The sequence below is a fragment of the Myotis nattereri genome (assembly GCF_964212035.1).
Source record: "Myotis nattereri genome assembly, chromosome: 9".
Classification (NCBI taxonomy): Eukaryota; Metazoa; Chordata; class Mammalia; order Chiroptera; family Vespertilionidae; genus Myotis; species Myotis nattereri.
Genome location: NC_138084.1, coordinates 81186631 through 81204325, shown reverse-complemented (window position 1 = coordinate 81204325; position 17695 = coordinate 81186631). Strand labels below are relative to the sequence as shown.

General features: G+C 41.3%; 1 protein-coding gene across 1 annotated transcript in view; it reads right to left on the bottom strand.

The window, feature by feature from the left end:
- Positions 1-542: 542 nt before the first annotated feature.
- Positions 543-17695, bottom strand: part of UBE4A (ubiquitination factor E4A) — a 58784-nt gene continuing 41631 nt past the window's right edge. The window contains exons 17-20 of the mRNA XM_081098308.1: positions 6775-6955; positions 6246-6393; positions 4405-4562; positions 543-3288 (exon numbers count right to left, since the gene is read on the bottom strand). Of these exons, the coding sequence (XP_080954434.1) occupies positions 3162-3288; positions 4405-4562; positions 6246-6393; positions 6775-6955 (614 nt within the window). The 3' untranslated portion in view covers positions 543-3161. The remainder of the gene's footprint in view (positions 3289-4404; positions 4563-6245; positions 6394-6774; positions 6956-17695) is intronic.

The following is a 17695-nucleotide window of genomic DNA, read 5'->3' as shown; positions in this document are numbered from 1 at the left end:
TTAGAAACCACAAGTTGATGGTAAAGATGGTGTCATTTTTCTCCAACAATGGCCTGTACTTTGGATACTGGAACAGGGGAATGGTTGGGTTAACCTAGGCTGAGTCTTGCACGGCAGAGGGTACAGAAACACGGGGCAAGGGAACATGACAGTAAATCAGGGGTCCTCAAACTTTTTAAACGGGGCCAGTTCACTGTCCCTCAGACCGTTGGAGGGCCGGACTATAGTTTAAAAAAAAACTATGAACTAATTCCTATGCACACAGCAGCGGCAAAAACACCCGGCGGGCCGGATAAACATTTTCGGCGGCCGCATGTGGCCCGTGGGCCATAGTTTGAGGACCCCTGCAGTAAATGATTGAAAGACGTGGGGTGTAGGCCAGATAAAGAGTGAGCCCAAAGCGAACTGATTAGGAGACTCCCCTTCCAAGATGACTACAGGATCCAGAGGCTAACTGCTCAGGCAGATTAGGTCAGCCAGGTCACAGTCTGAAACTGCTGTGAGCTTTTAATACTGTCATAAACGAAGTGATGACAAAGGTTGTAAGTTAGGAATTCATTTATTACATACAAGCTTTGAACAAATACCCCCAGGTGAGTTTGACAAGAAATAGCCTTCCTGGAATGTTTCAGAACACAGTTATGTCCATCAAGTTTTATTTCAGTCAACCTTTTTGTTCTTATTTTTTTGTCTTTAAGTTCGTTTCCTGTGTAGCAGGTAGAGCATGTGCATTACGTACTCATGTCATCAACAGTGCAGCATCTGCCCCGGCTGGTAAAGGCACCCAGTACACTTACGCTCTGTGCAATGGCTGCTTCACAACCAGCATCAAATAAAGGAATAAAGCTGTTGTAGAGTGTGAAACCTTTAAAGTTTCTTTCAGGTTTTACATATCCATTTAAAAAAAACAGATTATTTGATGAAACCTATTAAATTTCCTAAGTTCAGTATTACCCTCTTAGTAAGCACTATTAGAGCTGATTAGAGTCTCCACTTTCCTATCATACTCCAGCAAAGCCAACACATCAAACTAGGTATGTCAGAGAGTCTGCTCTTATAGATTTTGAGCTGGTTTTTAGTTCCAGATAACAAAATACCTCTTCAAGCTTCCAAGTGCATATATGCACTGCGTTGTACCAAAATGATAACTTTTAGTCTCATTTTTGGATGTTCTTAAATTACATGGTTTCTTACCAGTAGTGGCTATGCACTTGCCTATGTAATGAGTTTAAGACATTCAGCAGCATTAATGGTGCTATAGCGATTCATAAATTTCAGGAAAAGGGCTTTAATAATTAAAAAAAAGCTTGCCAGAAAAGGCTTACAATCTGAAGACACGTGGAATACATATACAGATACAAACATACAGGTTGTTGACTAGAAAGCTGCTGGGAACGCTGCCTTTTGAGGTTTTGTGCCCATTTTCCCTCTAAATTTCTCCTATAAAAACCTGGTCTTTTAAAGAAAACATCCTATGTGTTTGGGCTGGGAAGATAATGCAAGGTGGTAGAAGCTTATTGTATACACAGTTCATTCTCAGTAAAGGAGGCTAATAAATATGACATGAAGCTTATTTTAAGGAAATAAACAAATTCTGTCAACCCATGCCTTCAAGGCCTAGGAGGCAACACTGAATTCCTATCTGATGTTCTGGCATTTGCACAGCAATAGGCAACATCTTTAATCTAGTGTGGGATGCCCTCTCATTGTTTTTTTTCCAGTTGATAACCATCAAAAACATATCAAGGGCTGGTGACAGAAACTTGGAATATCATGAAATTGACATCTTATTTGAAAGATGCCATGGTTAATAATGTCCTCTAAATGAAGCAATGACCGTTTCCAGATCACACCCTTCTTCTTGTCACTTAGGTTATCTTGGCTTAGAGGGACAGTGGTACAGACAGTCCAGAGGGGAATGTGCCTCACTTAGCATGTAAGCTGCACAGCTGAGTAGGGAGCTCAAGCTCAACTTGTAAAAGTGGGGGCCCACCCACCTATTAACTATACGGGGCTAAGCTGCTATTTAAAATGGTTTGTGGGCAACGCTGTCCTCAAATTCCTTTGTTAACTGCTGACCTAGGCTGAGTTAGAAGCAGTTCTTGGGATTCAGGTCACAAGCTCAAACATTAACTATATACATTTCACAGTCTCGGAATTTTATCTAGAAAGTGTGTGAGTGGCCACATACTGTAAATACCTTACCATGGAAGAGACGATTTAAAGTGGAACTCAGTTTACACTAGGCCAATATAAAAAAACACATGGTGTATATATACTGAGATATACTGTTGATATTAGTGTCTTAAAATGACATTTTTCTTGCTTACGATATTTGTTAACCAACTTCTCTACTTAGCAACAGATTTCCATAAGCTAAATTGGGTCCAATAGCCTCTTTTATTGTTTCACCTCAGAATTTTCTGGATAGTATCAAAACTGCAAGTTTATCCTGTGAGTCCTCCCCAAACTACTGTAGGGGTTCTGTGGTAATGACAACCCCATGGGACAGTGTTTGTCCTCTACCATGTCTCTGAGTTATGGAGATAATACAAAATTAAGAGCTATCAACAGAATTGCATAAGATTCCTTTCTTTTTTCATCTCATCTATCATCTCACAGTGTACTCAAGCGTAGCTACCTGCTTTGATGTGGAAGGTTACCCTTAATACTGCAGAGCTGTACAAAAGAAGAGCTGAAGTCGGGGCCTCGAAGACTCGTCAGTACCTTGAGAACACAGGGCTTTTTAACGATATCAGCTGTCACTGAAATATGTGACATCATATACTTCAAAGCAGTGCTCACCAAAGATGTCTGAGCAGTTCTTGGAAGAAAAACAGAAAGGTGGCAGGAAGTTTTAGCAGTGGGAATTAATATAATTTAAGGTAGGAAAGGGGAGAAGAAGGAATAGGGAGAGGAACAAATGGTAAAAATTAGTGATGATTTCCAGGCTTGGTGGGGTATAATTATACCCTGTAAGCTAGGAGAGCCTTGTCAAGTTCTTAGGAATCTTAATTATCATAATCTGAGCAAGAGCAGTTCTCCAATTTAGCAAAAAAAGAGAAAGAAAGAAAGAAAGAAAGGAACAGAACCGAAGAGAAGTCACAAACAACTGTTTATCTTCACTCTGGGGTTGGTTTTGGCGGCTTAGGTCGCAGTATTTATTCAAGTTGCTCCTTCTGTTGTTTCCTCTCTGCGAGCCACCGCTGGATTTTTTCTTTTAGTTCCGTGTTTGGCCGGATCTGGTCCATGGTGAGGGGGCTCCGGTTAAAGGGATCTGTTTGGTCACTGGGACAAAGAGAGAAAGGAAAATGGGGTTATTTTCATCAGTTCTAACATCCTAAGCCAAAACTACTTGGGATCTTACTTGGAGACTGAAGCTAGAGTGCATTTGAATGAAGTGCTGAATTGAGGTTAGAAAGAATGATTCAGGAGGTTTTTTCCCTTTTCAGATTATTTAGCTACTTTGTCTTTCTGCTTCTAAACAAACTTTATTTCAACATTGTTCAGATATCCGATTCAGTTTCCCTCTTTGGAGACCCTGCACACTCACGTCAGCAGGAAGAGCTTAGTTTTAGTGACAGGCTCTCAAAACAGAAGGAGATGTCAGGGGATAAAGCCTTGTGAATGGACACCTGACCCAGTCAGCTGACTGCTATCCAAGTAGATGCAGATCATGGCTTCCTGAGAGGTAGGAAGGTTTATAACATACTTTAAGGGCTGGTATATCTTCTCCTTTTTATTCTGAGGCCCCAATAAAATGTAAATTTTCACTCACACTTTGAAAAGATGTCCCACCTAGCACAGCATCATGCATATAGTGAATACTTAATACCAAATACCATGAAATAGGAAATCCTTTTCCCCCAATATTTAAAAATTGTATTTCCTTAAATTTGGGTCAACTTCCATAACTTCATTTTAAACAGGCAAGTCTCTCAGGCCCTTTCTAGGCAATGCTGCCCTGAGAGAGGCAGCCGGGAGCCCCCTGGACACCACGACCGGCAGCAGCAGCAGCGGGAGATGTGAGTTAACCCGTGGGATGAATACAGTTTAAAGCCTGAATAATAAAAAGACACCCCTGCCTTTTATATTTTTATAACATTAAAGCAATTTAAATCCACTCAGACTCCAGGTTAAAATATTTTATAGCATGTTAACAAATTATTTCCTTAAGGAAGGAATAGATAAGGTTAGACCAGTATTTCACAACAAGGTTTCTTGTTTTGAATGTTTAAATCCTTAACAATCAAGTGAAACACCTCCACCAATGCCTCCCCATCACATTAACAGTCAGTCATCTCCGGCACCTACGGGGCGCACCACACCGTGATCAGAAAGCTGGGAGAAAAGGTGCAGCAGTGGCCGTCCGCCTGCCCCGAGGCTGCCTGCGGCCGGGCGTACCTGAGCAGATGCCTGGCGATGGTGGACCTGTCCACGGTGACTCTGGAGGACGGCAGCACCACAGGGTCAGACATCAAGGTGCTCATGATGGGGTCCAGGAACTCATCGCAGGCGTCCGCGTAGGTCTCCTCTTCCTGCTGCTGCAGGTCTGCGAGGGACTGAGCACAAACAGCCAGCACTGAGCTGGGTTCACAGTGACGGTTCAGATGCCCAATGACTGCACCTTAAAGGGTGGCGAACCTGAAAGGCGTGTTTTCAAGGTAATGACCCTTTACAGTGACAGTGACAATTCTTTGCTTTCTAAACAAGCCAAGATAGATATTATGGGGTCAAATTTAGCATCCAGCCTCAATTCGGAAACTTGCATTGGCTCGGCTGTTAGTAGTTAAGAATGGGTTAAAGTGTTAGCAGGAAAAGAAGCACATCACATACATCTTTCTGGCAACAGTCCTGTTGTAAATGTCAGAATCTAAAATGGGAGGAGCTGGAGGGTTATTATTTGCATAATCACAGCCACTCATGAAGTTTCCGGGGTTAGGCACAATCAGGTGTAAGAATTTAAAAGCGCCTTCAACCTTTGATTCTTTCATGACTCAGGGCCCCATCTGGCTAAACTGGAGGCGAAGATGAAGCCCAACTCAAGAAATAAGTAACTCGATGAAGGGAGGACTGACATCAATAAAGAAAGTTTTCTACCGGACACTGTGCCATGATTTTTCTGTTTTCGTAACTGCTAATGAAGCTCTGTCATACCCCAAAGGGGTTATTAGCTAAATACAATGCAGTATTTTAATCTTTAAAATGTATGGCTATTCCCACATAAGCCAACTACCAATCACAAATATAGAGAACAGAGAAAACCAATAAAAATAACTAAAACAACTCATCTTGAATTCTATTCTAAGAAGTTCTGCTTTTTAGCATTAATATAGATTTTCAAATTTATTAGTAACACTGCACAAACATTTTCATAAAAACAGCCTACAAAACTCTGTATACTCTTCTAGTAGAAGCTTCTTAAATCAATTTTTCTATTCTCACTCTCACACTAGAGAAAGTAGTAGTAGTAGTAGTGCCTGGCCAGTGTGGCTCAATGGTTGAGCATGTACCAAAGAGTTGCTGGTTCGATTCCTGGTCAGGGCACATGCCTGGGTTGTGGGCTTGATCTCCAGTAGGGGGTGTGCAGGAGGCAGCCATGTTTCTCTCTCATCAATGTTTCTATCTCTCTCTCCAGAAATTAACAAAAAAGCATATTTAAAAAAAAACCCCCAATAAATTGAAACAACAAAAAAAATAAGAATAGTAGTATTGCCTTGGTTAGAGCGTCGTCCCCATAGGCCAAGGTTGCAGGTTCGATCCCTGGTCAGGGCACATACAAGAACCAACCAATGAATGCATAGATAAGAGCAACAAGTATCAATGTTTCTCTCTGTACCTTGCTCTCTCTCTCAAATCAGTAATAAAAAAAATAGCAGTATTAAGAATTCAGTAGTTCTAGTTATTGACTAATCATGTTTATATTTTCTCAAGGCAATGTTTCTGCCTACCCTCCAAAACAGGGTAAAGAGCAGTACAGCTGAGTCAATAATGTAATTTTAAAAAAAAGTTTTTCTTGATCTTTAGAGAGACAGAGGAAGGGGGAGAGAAACTTCTACCTGTTGCCTCCTGTACACACCCTGACCAGGGATCGAGCCTGCAACGTGGGTATGTGTCCTGGCAGGGAATTAAACCAGCGACCTTTCGGTACACGGGACAATGTTCAACAAACTGAGCCACACTGGCCAGGGCAACCATGGGATTTTCATAGAACATGTTAATAAACAAACCCTCCTCCTTCTCACCTTGATTCTCTCTGCTAAGTTGGTGAAAGCCACAATCATATCTCCAGGCTTATTTATTTTCTTCAGAACTCGGATGGTCTGTGCAAGAAGAGTCGGGGAATAGGAACGTCCATCTTTGGGCACGGTGGCACAGAAATTCTCCTCATTCCTGGAAGCCAGCATGGGAAGGGGTTGAGGAACAAGGGTCCCATCACTTAAATGCCATGAACGCTCTCTGGATAAACATTTCTCATTCTTAGGAAGGAGGCCTATCAAGCATTCTGAGGCTTTAAAGGAACACTGCTTTTCCAAACAACAGTACAACCGGCAAAGTTTATCTTTGCACAAATCAAGGCAGAATGTTGGAAATTCTGAACAATGTCTGTCCCACAGGTAACACAAAAATCTCATTTAAAACTACAGAAGATTCTTTCATCAACCAACTTGAAATGAACCATTTCTTTTCTACTTCCACATTATTCTATTATCAAAGCCCCCAATTAAAACATTAGTATCCCCCTCGGGCTTGCCCAATTGAAATCTCAAGTACCCAAGATTTAAGTAGATCGTGCAGATATCTGATACGAGCTGCTGGGGCTTGAAGTCAAATTCACTGAAGTCCTTGACTTTCAAGGCCCCCATCTTGGGGCCAACCAGGTGCTGCAGGAAGTAGTTCAGCATGGAGATGATGCGCTCAGCCAGGAAAGGGTGCACGAAGAGTGATTTGATCTCTGGAAGGAAAGCCAGACTGAAAACTCAATCCATTAGCAATTTTTTACTTATGTCTTAGAGTTTCGCTGGGAGACCTCTGGAGACTACTACTTTTTAAAATTACATAAGTAATTTTAATACACTTTCATTGCAGTAATATTAGAAAATACAGACAAGCAAAAGCAAACAAACAAAATGTAAAAACTACCATCCAGAAATAAAGACTGTTAACACCTTGTTTATACAGTTGACCCTTGAACAATATAGGCTTGAACTGCATGGGTCCACTTATATGCAGTTGTTTTTTTCAATAAATACTGTAAATGTATTTTTCTCTTCCTTATGATTTTCTTTTTTTATATTTTTATTGATTTTAGAGAGAGGAAGGGAGAGGGATAGAAACATCAATGATGAGAGAGAATCATTGATCAGCTGCCTCCTGCACACTTTCCACTGGGAATTGAGCCTGCAACCCGGGTATGTGCTCTGATCAGAATCAAACCGTGACCTCCTCGTTCATGGGTCCACACTCAACCATTGAGCCACACTGGCTGGGCTTCCTTAGGATTTTCTTAATAACATTTCTTTTCCCTATCTTACTTTATTCTAAGAATACAGTATATAATACATAAGACATACATATGTGTTAATCGACTATATATTGTCAGTAAGGCTTGCAGTTAATAGTAGGCCATTAGTAGTTAACTTCTGGGGAGTCAGAAGTTACACGTGGGTTTTCCACTGTGCCGGGGTGGGGGGTCAGTGTCACTAACCCCTGCATTGTACAAGTGTGAACTACATTTTAGTGTAACTCTGGGGTTTTTGTTTGCTTATTTTCAGAGAACCTATCATTAAATCTTCCTAAAATTCTTCACCAGAGGGGAGAGATTAACCAAAGGACTTGTATGCAAGCATATAAGCACAACCAATGGACGCAGACACCAGGGGGTGTGGGCATGAACGGAGTGGGGTGGGGCGGCAATGAGGGAATAAGGACACATATGTAATACCTTAATCAATAAAGAAAAAAACAAAACAACTCTTTATCAGAAATGTAAAACTCCCAATAGGATAATTTCTAGCAGTTCTGCATTTTGGGAAATGTTCTTTCTGTAAGTTTCCATCTGTCACTCCAATCTGGACTCCTTGCTCTGTAGGTCTGTTGTGTGGTGGTTATACGAGCTCCTTCTACCATCATCCTGGGAACTTCCTTTGTGTCTCTTATAGGATTCCATCTAGCTCCTTCTGGGTTTATTCTCTTATTTTGATAGAGTGTATCTTTTTATTTTTTTTTTAATGTTTTTATTGATTTTTACAGAGAAAGAGAGAGCCTCCTACTGGGGATTGAGCCTGTAACCTGGGCATCTGCCCTGACTGGGAATCAAACCATGACCTCTTGGTTCCTGGGTCAATGCTCAAACGCTGAGCCACACCAGCTGGGTGAGTATATATTATTGTAGCTTTTTAAGAAAGGGCACACTGAAAGTAAATTTGATGCCTTCATATCTGAAAATGCCCTTATACTTTACCCTCTAATAGAATTGATAGTTTGGCTGGATATAGGATTCTAGGCTGAAAAAAATATTTCCCATCAGGAATGTGTTCCAGCTTCAGATGTTACTGTTGTGACTTTCAAAGACATTTTGGTACTTAAACAATTGTATATGACCTGACTTTCTCTCTGGGACCCTGTAGAATCATTTTTTTACTCTGATTTTCTGAACTGTCACAATGATAAATCTTAGTATGGGGTTTTAAAAAATTCTCTGTGCTAGCCACTTGATGGCTCATTTCAATTTAGAGCAAGCATGTCAAACTCAAAGGCTAACACGGGCCAAATAAACAAGGTTTAAGTTTATGTGGACCACAAAAAAACGAAAGCTTCAATTTTCATAGAGACGTAGGTTTATTTTGAAAAGTATAGTATATAAAAAAAGAACAAGAGCAATGATAAAATTAATGTTTTCTTCCTGACACTTGGCATCACTTCTCTGATATAATTATCATTCTTACTTCTGGGGAGATCTTGTTCTCAGTGATTACGTTCAAAACTGCCCCAAGGTGAATGTCAGTAATTCTGGATCTGACAGGAGACTTATTTCCTCTCATAATTGTAATAACTATTTACACCGATAAGTACTTCCAAACATGGAAATAATTTCATGTGAATTTTCAAAGCTGGCAGGTAAATATTTGTAAAATTTAGGCATGCCAATTTCACTGAATTTTGCCTTTAAATCTGAATCGCACTGAATCTCAATTACCTGCATTTGCGTTTGATTAGGTACTGATTCTATATTTATTGAAAATATTAAAGAAAACAAAGAAAACTTGTCTTCCAAAAATTTAAAATCTGCAAACCTTGTTTCAAATTCAGTTCTAAGGCTTACAATTTTTTGGTATGATGCAGTTTCACTTAAACTTGATTTGTTCATGTTGCATGTCAGAAAGTACATTAAATCTTCATTTTTCAACTGCTTTTCCCAAAGAACGAGCTTACATGTGAATGCTTTGACTTGGTCACACATGTTTATAACAATCTGATCTTTTCCTTGCAGTTTTAAGTCATATAAGTGTTTTGTTATATCAACCATGAAGGATAAATCCCGCAACCATATTGTGTCAAAAAACAGGCTTATGTCTTGATTTTTAGTTATTAAGAACTGACATAGTTCTTCTTTCAAGTCCCAGAATTGTTTAGAACCTTGGAGCAGGATAGCCAACGTACCTCGATATAGTAGCACAAGCCGGAATATTTACTAATTCACTTAAGAAAGCAGAGAACTGTTGCTGATTAAAGCTTTGAGATCTTATGAAATTGATAATTTTTTTGATAGATGTCAACACATTTTCCATGTTTGTTACCTTTGTGCATAATACTTCTTGATATAATGCAATGTGTATGGTGAATCCTGGCTCTGTCATAAATTTCACTTTTTATTTTTGCAGTAATGCCGTGAAACCATTGTTCTTTCCAGTCATTGAAGGAGCTCCATCTGTAGCTACAGACGTTAATTTTGAGAGAGGTAGACTGTATTTTTGCAGAAGTTTAAAAACAAAATTAAATGTATTTTGTCCTGTACTAGTGTTACGCATTAGTACTAGTTCCAATAATTCCTCAAAAATGTTGAAATCCGTGTCGCAAGCACAAAGAAACACAGCTAGCTACCTGAGCTACGCCTCCAATGTCCATACTCTCGTCACAGGCAATGGAAAAAGCTTAGAAACTAGATCATTTTACTTTGATCTGAATACTTAAATTGTCGGCCAAATCAGTAACTCTTTCCGCAACTGTATTTCGAGACGAAGAGATTGTTTGAAAAGACTTCACATTTCCAGGACTAACAATTTCTTCTGCTTTAGACATTCCTTGATGAACCACCTTCAGTAAAAGGTTTTGAGTGTTTAGCTATCAACTCTGACAAGACGTACCTTGCATGCACCACTGCTTCACTTTCTTGTGATACTTTAGTAAACATGAACTGCTGTTTTTTTAGTCCCAGCTTGAGCTCTTTCAACTTTTCTTGCCTCATTAATCCCTCATAATTATCATATTTTGATTTATGTTGTTCATAGCGACAATGAATGTTGAATAACTCTGGTACACTAACAGCATTAATACATATCAAGCAGATTATTTTAGTCTTCACTTCACAGCAAAAATACTCCAATTCCCCCTTTTCTTGGAAATTTTGATGTTTGTCAGCAATTTTTCATTTATTTTTACTACCACTTGATTTTGATAGACATGCTGAATACAAAGGGCTGAAATAAATGAGTAATCGTTAACATAAAATAGAACATTTTAATAAAAATTAATATTTTTACTTGAACATTAATTACCAGACACTGAATAACTACACAAATTAATAAGTGTAACACAAATAAACCTATTTTTCTTGTTCTCCAAAAGCAAAATATTTCCTGTTGTGCACACCAAACAAGTCAGTACAAGACTAATGATGTAGCAATCGGCTGCTAAAATATTTGCTGCTAGTGTTAGTGGAGAGAAATGGTGCGCCTGCACCTAAGTAAGGGAAATGAATGCAACATGATTGCAGTAATCAGTCGTTAGCGAATGTTGTAGTTTGTTATTGATAATTGTATAAAATAATTGTAAAAATTAAGTTACAAAATTTTTATGAAAACGTTTCTTACATACCGTTGTATTAGCTGGGCCACACAAATATTCACTGTTGGCAGCATGCGGCCTGCGGGCCGTGAGTTTGACATGCTTGATTTAGAGGCTTTTACTCTTGGGGATTTTTTTGGATATTATTTCTTTGATAATCCCCTCCCTAACAGTTTTCTTGTTTGAGACTTTTTAGATAGATCCTTTATTTTCTTGCCCTTTTCTTATTTCCATCTCTTTCTGTTCTGCTTCCTTTTTTTGAATTCATTTTACATTTTTTATTTTTCAATTACAGTTGATATACAATATTATATTAGTTTCAGGTATATACCCAATGATTACTAATAGATATTACATAACATACTAAGTGGTCACCCTGATAAATCTAATACCCATCTGACACCATGCAGTTATAAGGATACTAGAGGGCTGGTGCACGAATTCACGCACAGGTGGGGTCCCTCGACCTGCCCGGCGATCGGGGCCGATTGGGGCTGTCTCACCTAGTCCTGATTGGGTCAGCTGGCCAGGGGGGAGGGACTACGGGATGATGGTTGACCACGGGAGGTTGGCTGTGGGAGTGCAATGACCATCAGGGGGCAGCACCTGCATTGAACGTCTGCCCCCTGGTGGTCAGTGTGCATCATAGCTACTGGCCGGTCATCTGGTTGTCTGGTCGTAATGGTCGTGTAGGCTTTTATATATAGACTAGAGGCCCGGTGCATGAAAATTCTTGCATGGAGGGGGGGGGGTCCCTCAGCCCGGCCTGCCCCCTCTCACAGTCCAGGAGCCCCCAGGGCGGGAGGCAACCTGGTGATCAGGGGAAGGCGACGCTCCATCACACCCCTGCTGCTGCCACTACTGGCAGCGCAAGCCTCAGGTGGCCCTGGTTACCTGAGCCTCAGGCCAGCCCTGGGTGGCTGGGGGGCTGAGGAGACTGGGGGACTCTGGAGGCAGGTGGGTGAAGCGGCCAGGCCTGTCATCCCGTGCGCCTGCCACCCTGGCAGGGCTGAGGGGACTGGGCGCTGCCATCTTGTGGCTGTGGGTGCTGCCATCTTTGAGGGCGGGGCAGTCAATTAGCATATTCCCTCCTTATTGGCTGTGGGTGCCACCATCTCTGCGACGGTGTGAGGGTCAATTAGCATATTCCCTCCTTATTAGATAGGATTGACTATGTTCCCTGTGCTGTACTTTACATCCCATGACTATTTTGTTACTATCAATTTGTACTTCTCCATCTTTTTCACCTTTTTCTCTCGAGCCTGCACCCCTTCCATTAGGCAATCATCAATATTTTCTCTGTATCTATGAGTCTATTTCTGTTCTGTTTATTTATTTTGTTTTTTAGATTTAATTGCTGGCAGATATATATTTATTCACATTATTCATATTTATCTTTTGTCTTTTCATTTTTCCTTCTTTTTAAAGAAACTTATCTATATTGTTTAAAGTATTATAGATGCCCCTCCCCCCCATTTATTTCCCCATTGACCCCCTCCACCCGACAGCCACTCCTCTCAGGCCTTCACCACACTTTTATCTGTGTCCATGGGCTATGCTATTTGCATATAAGTTCCCTGGTTAATCTCTCCCCACCCAACCCACATCCCCTCTGAAATGCATCAGTCTGTTTCATGCTTCTCTGTCTCTGGATCTATTTTGTTCATCTGTTTATTTTGTTCATTAGATTCCACATATGAGTGAGATCATGTGATACTTATCTTTCTCTGACTGGCTTATTTCACTCAGCATAATACTCTCCAGGTCCATCCATGCTGTTGCAAATGGTAAAAGTTCCTTCTTTTTAACCACCACTTAGTATTACACTGAGTAAATGTACCAAAGCCTTTTTATCCACTCATCTATTGATGGGCACCTGTTTCCAGATCTCAGCTTTGTAAGTTGTGCTGCTATGAACATAGGGGTGCATATATCCTTTCTGATTGGCGTTTCGCGTTTCTTAGGTTAAGAAACTTCTAGTCTTAGAAATGGGATCACTGGGTCAAAAGAGAGTTCTATTTCTAATTTTTTGAGGAAACTCCATACTGTTCTCAACAGTGGCTATACCAGTTTGCATTCCCACCAGCAGTGGACTAGGATTCCTTTTTCTCCACATCCTCTCCAGCACTTGTCATTTATTGATTTATTGATGGTAGCCATTCTGACAGGTGTCAGGTGATACCTCATTGTCTTTTTAATCTGCATCTCTCAGATGATTAGTGACTTTGAGCATTTTTTTCATGTCTCTTGGCCTTCTGTATGTCCACTTTTCAGAAATTTCTATCAAGGTCCTTTGCCCATTATTTAATTGGATTGTTTGTCTTCCTTTTGTTAAGTTGTATGAGTTCTTCACGTATTTTGGAAATTAACCCCTTATCAGCTGTAACATTAGCAAATATGTTCTCCCACACAGTGGGCTCCCCTTTCATTTTGTTGATGGTTTCTTTTGCTGTGCAGAAGCTTTTTATTTTGATGTAGTCCCATTTGTTTATTTCCTTCTTAGTTTCCTTTGCCCTAAGACCGTGGTGGGCAAACTGCGGCTTGCGAGCCACATGCGGCTCTTTGGCCCCTTGAGTGTGGCTCTTCCTAAGCCTTAGGAGTACCCTAATTAAGTTAATAACAATGTACCTACCTATATAGTTTAAGTTTAAAAAATTTGGCTCTCAAAAAAATTTCAATCGTTGTACTGTTGATATTTGGCTCTGTTGACTAATGAGTTTGCTGACCACTGCCCTGAGATGTGAACAGATTGCTGCAAAAGATGTCTGAGATCTTTTTTTCCTTCTTAAAGAAGACCCTTGCCCGGCCGGTATGGTTCAGTGGTTGAGCATTGACCTATGAACCAGGAAATCATGGTTTGATTCCCAGTCAGGGCACATGCCTAGGTTGTGGGCTCAATCCCCAGTAGGCGGTGTGCAAGAGGCATCTGGTCAGATTCTCTCTCAGCATTGATGTTTCTCTCTTTCCCTCCCTTCTCTCTTCCTCTCTAAAACCAATAAAAATATATATTTAAAAAAAAAAAAGAAGATCCTTTAACACAGGGGTCCTCAAACTTTTTAAACAGGAGGCTAGTTCACTGTCCCTCAGACCGTTGGAGGGCCGGACTATAGTTTTAAAAAAAAAACTATGAACAAATTCCTATGCACACTGCACATATCTTATTTTGAAGTAAAAAACCAAAACGGAACAAATACAATATTTGTATTTGCACGTGGCCCGTGGGCCGTAGTTTGAGGACCCCTGCTTTAACATTTCATGTAATATAGGTTTGGTGGTGATGAACTCCTTTAGCTTTTCCTTGTCTGGGAAGCTCTTTATATGTCCTTTGATATTAAATGATAGTTTTATGTTTTTTAAAAAATATTTTTATTGATTTCAGAGAGGAAGGGAGAAGAGATAAAAACATCAATGATTGCCGAAACCGGTTTGGCTCAGTGGATAGAGCGTCGGCCTGCGGACTGGAGGGTCCCGGGTTCGATTCCGGTCAAGGGCATGTACCTTGGTTGCGGGCACATCCCCAGTGGGAGATGTGCGGGAGGCAGCTGATCGATGTTTCTCTCTCATCGATGTTTCTAACTCTCTATCCCTCTACCTTCCTCTCTGTAAAAAATCAATAAAATATATTTAAAAAAAAACAAAAAAAAACAAAAAAAACCCAAAACATCAATGATGAGAGAGAATCATCAATCAGCTGCCTACTGTAGGCCTCTTACTGGGGATTGAGCTCACAACTTGGGCATGTGCCCTGACAGGATATCGAACCATCGCTCAACCACTAAGTCATGCCAGCCAAACTCCGTCATTATTATTATTTTTTAAATACATTTTTTATTGATTTCAGAGAGGAAGGAAGAGGGAGAGATAGAAACATCAATGAGAGAGAATCACTGATTGGCTACCTCCTGCATGCTCCACACCGGGGATTGAGCCTGCAACCCAGGCATGTGCCCTGACTGGGAATTGAACTGTGACCTCCTGCTTTATAGGTTGACAATCAACCAGAGTCACGTCAGCCAGGCTCTGTCATTATTTTTTAAAATAGGTATTCAATTTCTTGCTCTCTCTCCTACTTCTGGCACCCCCCATGATGCGAATATTGTTACACTTGAAGTTGTCCCAAAAGTTCCTTATACTATTGTAATTTTTTTCTTTTTGCTGTTCTGGTTGGGTGATTTTTTGCTTCCTTATTTTTATTTTTTTTAAAAAATATATTTTATTGATTCTTTACAGAGAGGAAGGGAGAGGGATAGAGCGTTAGAAACATCGATGAGAGAGAAACATTGATCAGCTGCCTCCTGCACACCCCACACTGGGGATGTGCTTGCAGCCAAGGTACATGCCCTTGACTGGAATCGAACCTGGGACCCTTGAGTCCGCAGGCCTATGCTCTATCCACCGAGCCAAACCGGTTAGGGCTTTTGCTTCCTTATTTTCCAAATTACTGTTTTGATTCTCAGCTTCATCTACTCTACTGTTGATTCCCTGTAAATGAGTCTTCATTTCAGTTAGTATATCCTTCATTTCTGACTAGTTTATGGCTCCCATGTCCTTTTTTATGCTGTTGAAGTCCTCACTAAGTTCATCTACTCTTCCTCTAATTTCGTTGAACAGCCTTTTAACTGTGTTTTGAACTCTGCATCTAGTAGATTGCTTGTCTCCATTTTTTTTTTTTTTACTTCTTTTTCTGGAGTTTTGTTCTGTTCTTTCACTTGGGACATGTCTCCTTGTCTCCTCGTTTTGGCAGCCTCCCTGTGTTTGTTTATATGTATTAGGTAGAGCTGCTCCGTCTCTCAGGCTTGGTAGAGTGACCTTATGAAGTAGATGTCTTTAGGGTCCAGTGGCACAGCCTCCCTATTCACCTGAGATGGGAGCTCCATGTGTGCCACCATGTGGGCTGTGTACACCCTCCTGTTGTAGGTGAGCCTTAATTGCTGTTGGGATGTTAATGGGAGGGATTTACCCCCAGGCTGACCAGCTGCAAGGACTGGCTGCCACCACTGTGCAGGGGCCCACTCCACAAAGCAGGACTTACTTCAGCAAGTCTCTGGTACCTGCTGAGTCTGCCCCTTCTGTGTGTCACTTATGAGGTGGTTGGGTGTTGCTCTGATGTGGTCTGAAGCTGTCCACCAAGTATACAGGCTCTGGGGCCTACCAGGAGGTCCAGGCAATGGACAGCCATTGCCTGTGTACTGCCTGTGGCCACCTAGCATGAGCTACAAAGTGATGTGCAGATAGCTGCTACCTGTGCTGGCTTGGAGGTGCCCAGGAAAGGCCAAGTTGCGAACCAGGGCCAGCTGCTACTTGTTTGAGAGATTTTAGGTAAATTTGAAGGCCATTTATATGGAAAAGCCACTGGAATCAGCTTGGGTTGATTGGCAAGTTGGTGGGGTGGGGTCTCAGGGAATCCCCAGGTGTGTTGAACAATAACAGCCAGTTGATAGAGACTCAATATGGCCACTACCTGTTGGCCCTGTGTAGGGGGAGGGCTCAGCAAAGTAACTATGGCCTCTGGGAGAAAGCTGCCCCTCCAGCTCTCACCCTGATGCCAGACAATTTAGTTCCTTCCAGGATGTCCCTAGTGCCTTTTAAGGTGCTGCCCCATAGCTGGAACTAAGAGGGAGTCTGAGTAAATGCATGTGTGGCTCCTTTAAGAGGAACTCCCTGGGACTCCAGCAGTCTTAATCTCCATCAGCCTCAATCACCACTGGTTTTTCAGGCAGAAGTTATGGGGACATCTCATCCTGGCTCTGGAACCCTGGGATGGAGGGGCCTCGTGTGGGGCTGGGATCCCTCACTCCTCAGGGAAGATTCTCTGCAGCAGAGATATCCTTCCTGATTTTTTTTTTTTTCAAGATTTAAAATAATTGATTTTTAGAGAGAGAGGGGGAGAGGTAGACAGAAAGAGAAACATCAATGTGAAAGCAAAAAATTGCTGCCTCCTGCATGTCCTCCCTAATCCCCCCTCTGGGGATGGAGCTTGAAACCCAGGCATGTGCTCTGGCTGGGAATTGTACTGGCAACCTTTTAGTGCATGGGACAATGCCCAACCAACTAAGCCACAATGGCCAGGGCTTCCTCTCATATTTTATCTGTTACACGTTGATGTGGAACTAACCCATTCAGCATCTCCACCCCATGTGGCTTCTTTAAATCCTTAGTTATATGACTTTCATTCAGCTAGATTTTAGGAGGTTCTCAATGATGGTTATTCTGTAGTTTAGTTTTTTGTTTTTAAATGCAGTGCCTCCCCCCCAAGCCCCCAATTTTTTTTTATTGCTTTCAGAGAGGAGAGGAGAGACAGAAACATCAATGATGAGAGTGAATCATTGATTGGCTGCCTCCTGCAGGCCCCACACTGAGGATCGAGCCTGCAACCTGGGCATGTGCCCTGACCGGGAATGGAACCATGACCTCCTGGTTCATAGGTTGACCACTCCATCATAGAGTCACGCAGGCCAGGCTGTATAATTTTAATTCTAATGTGCTTATGGGAGTCCTTTCTGTGCTGCTCTCAAGAGTTCCTTGAATTTATCTTTGACCCTTCTACTGATATGCTGTATCTTCTCTTATCCCTCTGAGATTATGAAAATTTTTATGAAAGTGTTCATGTATTACCCTGGCTGGTGTG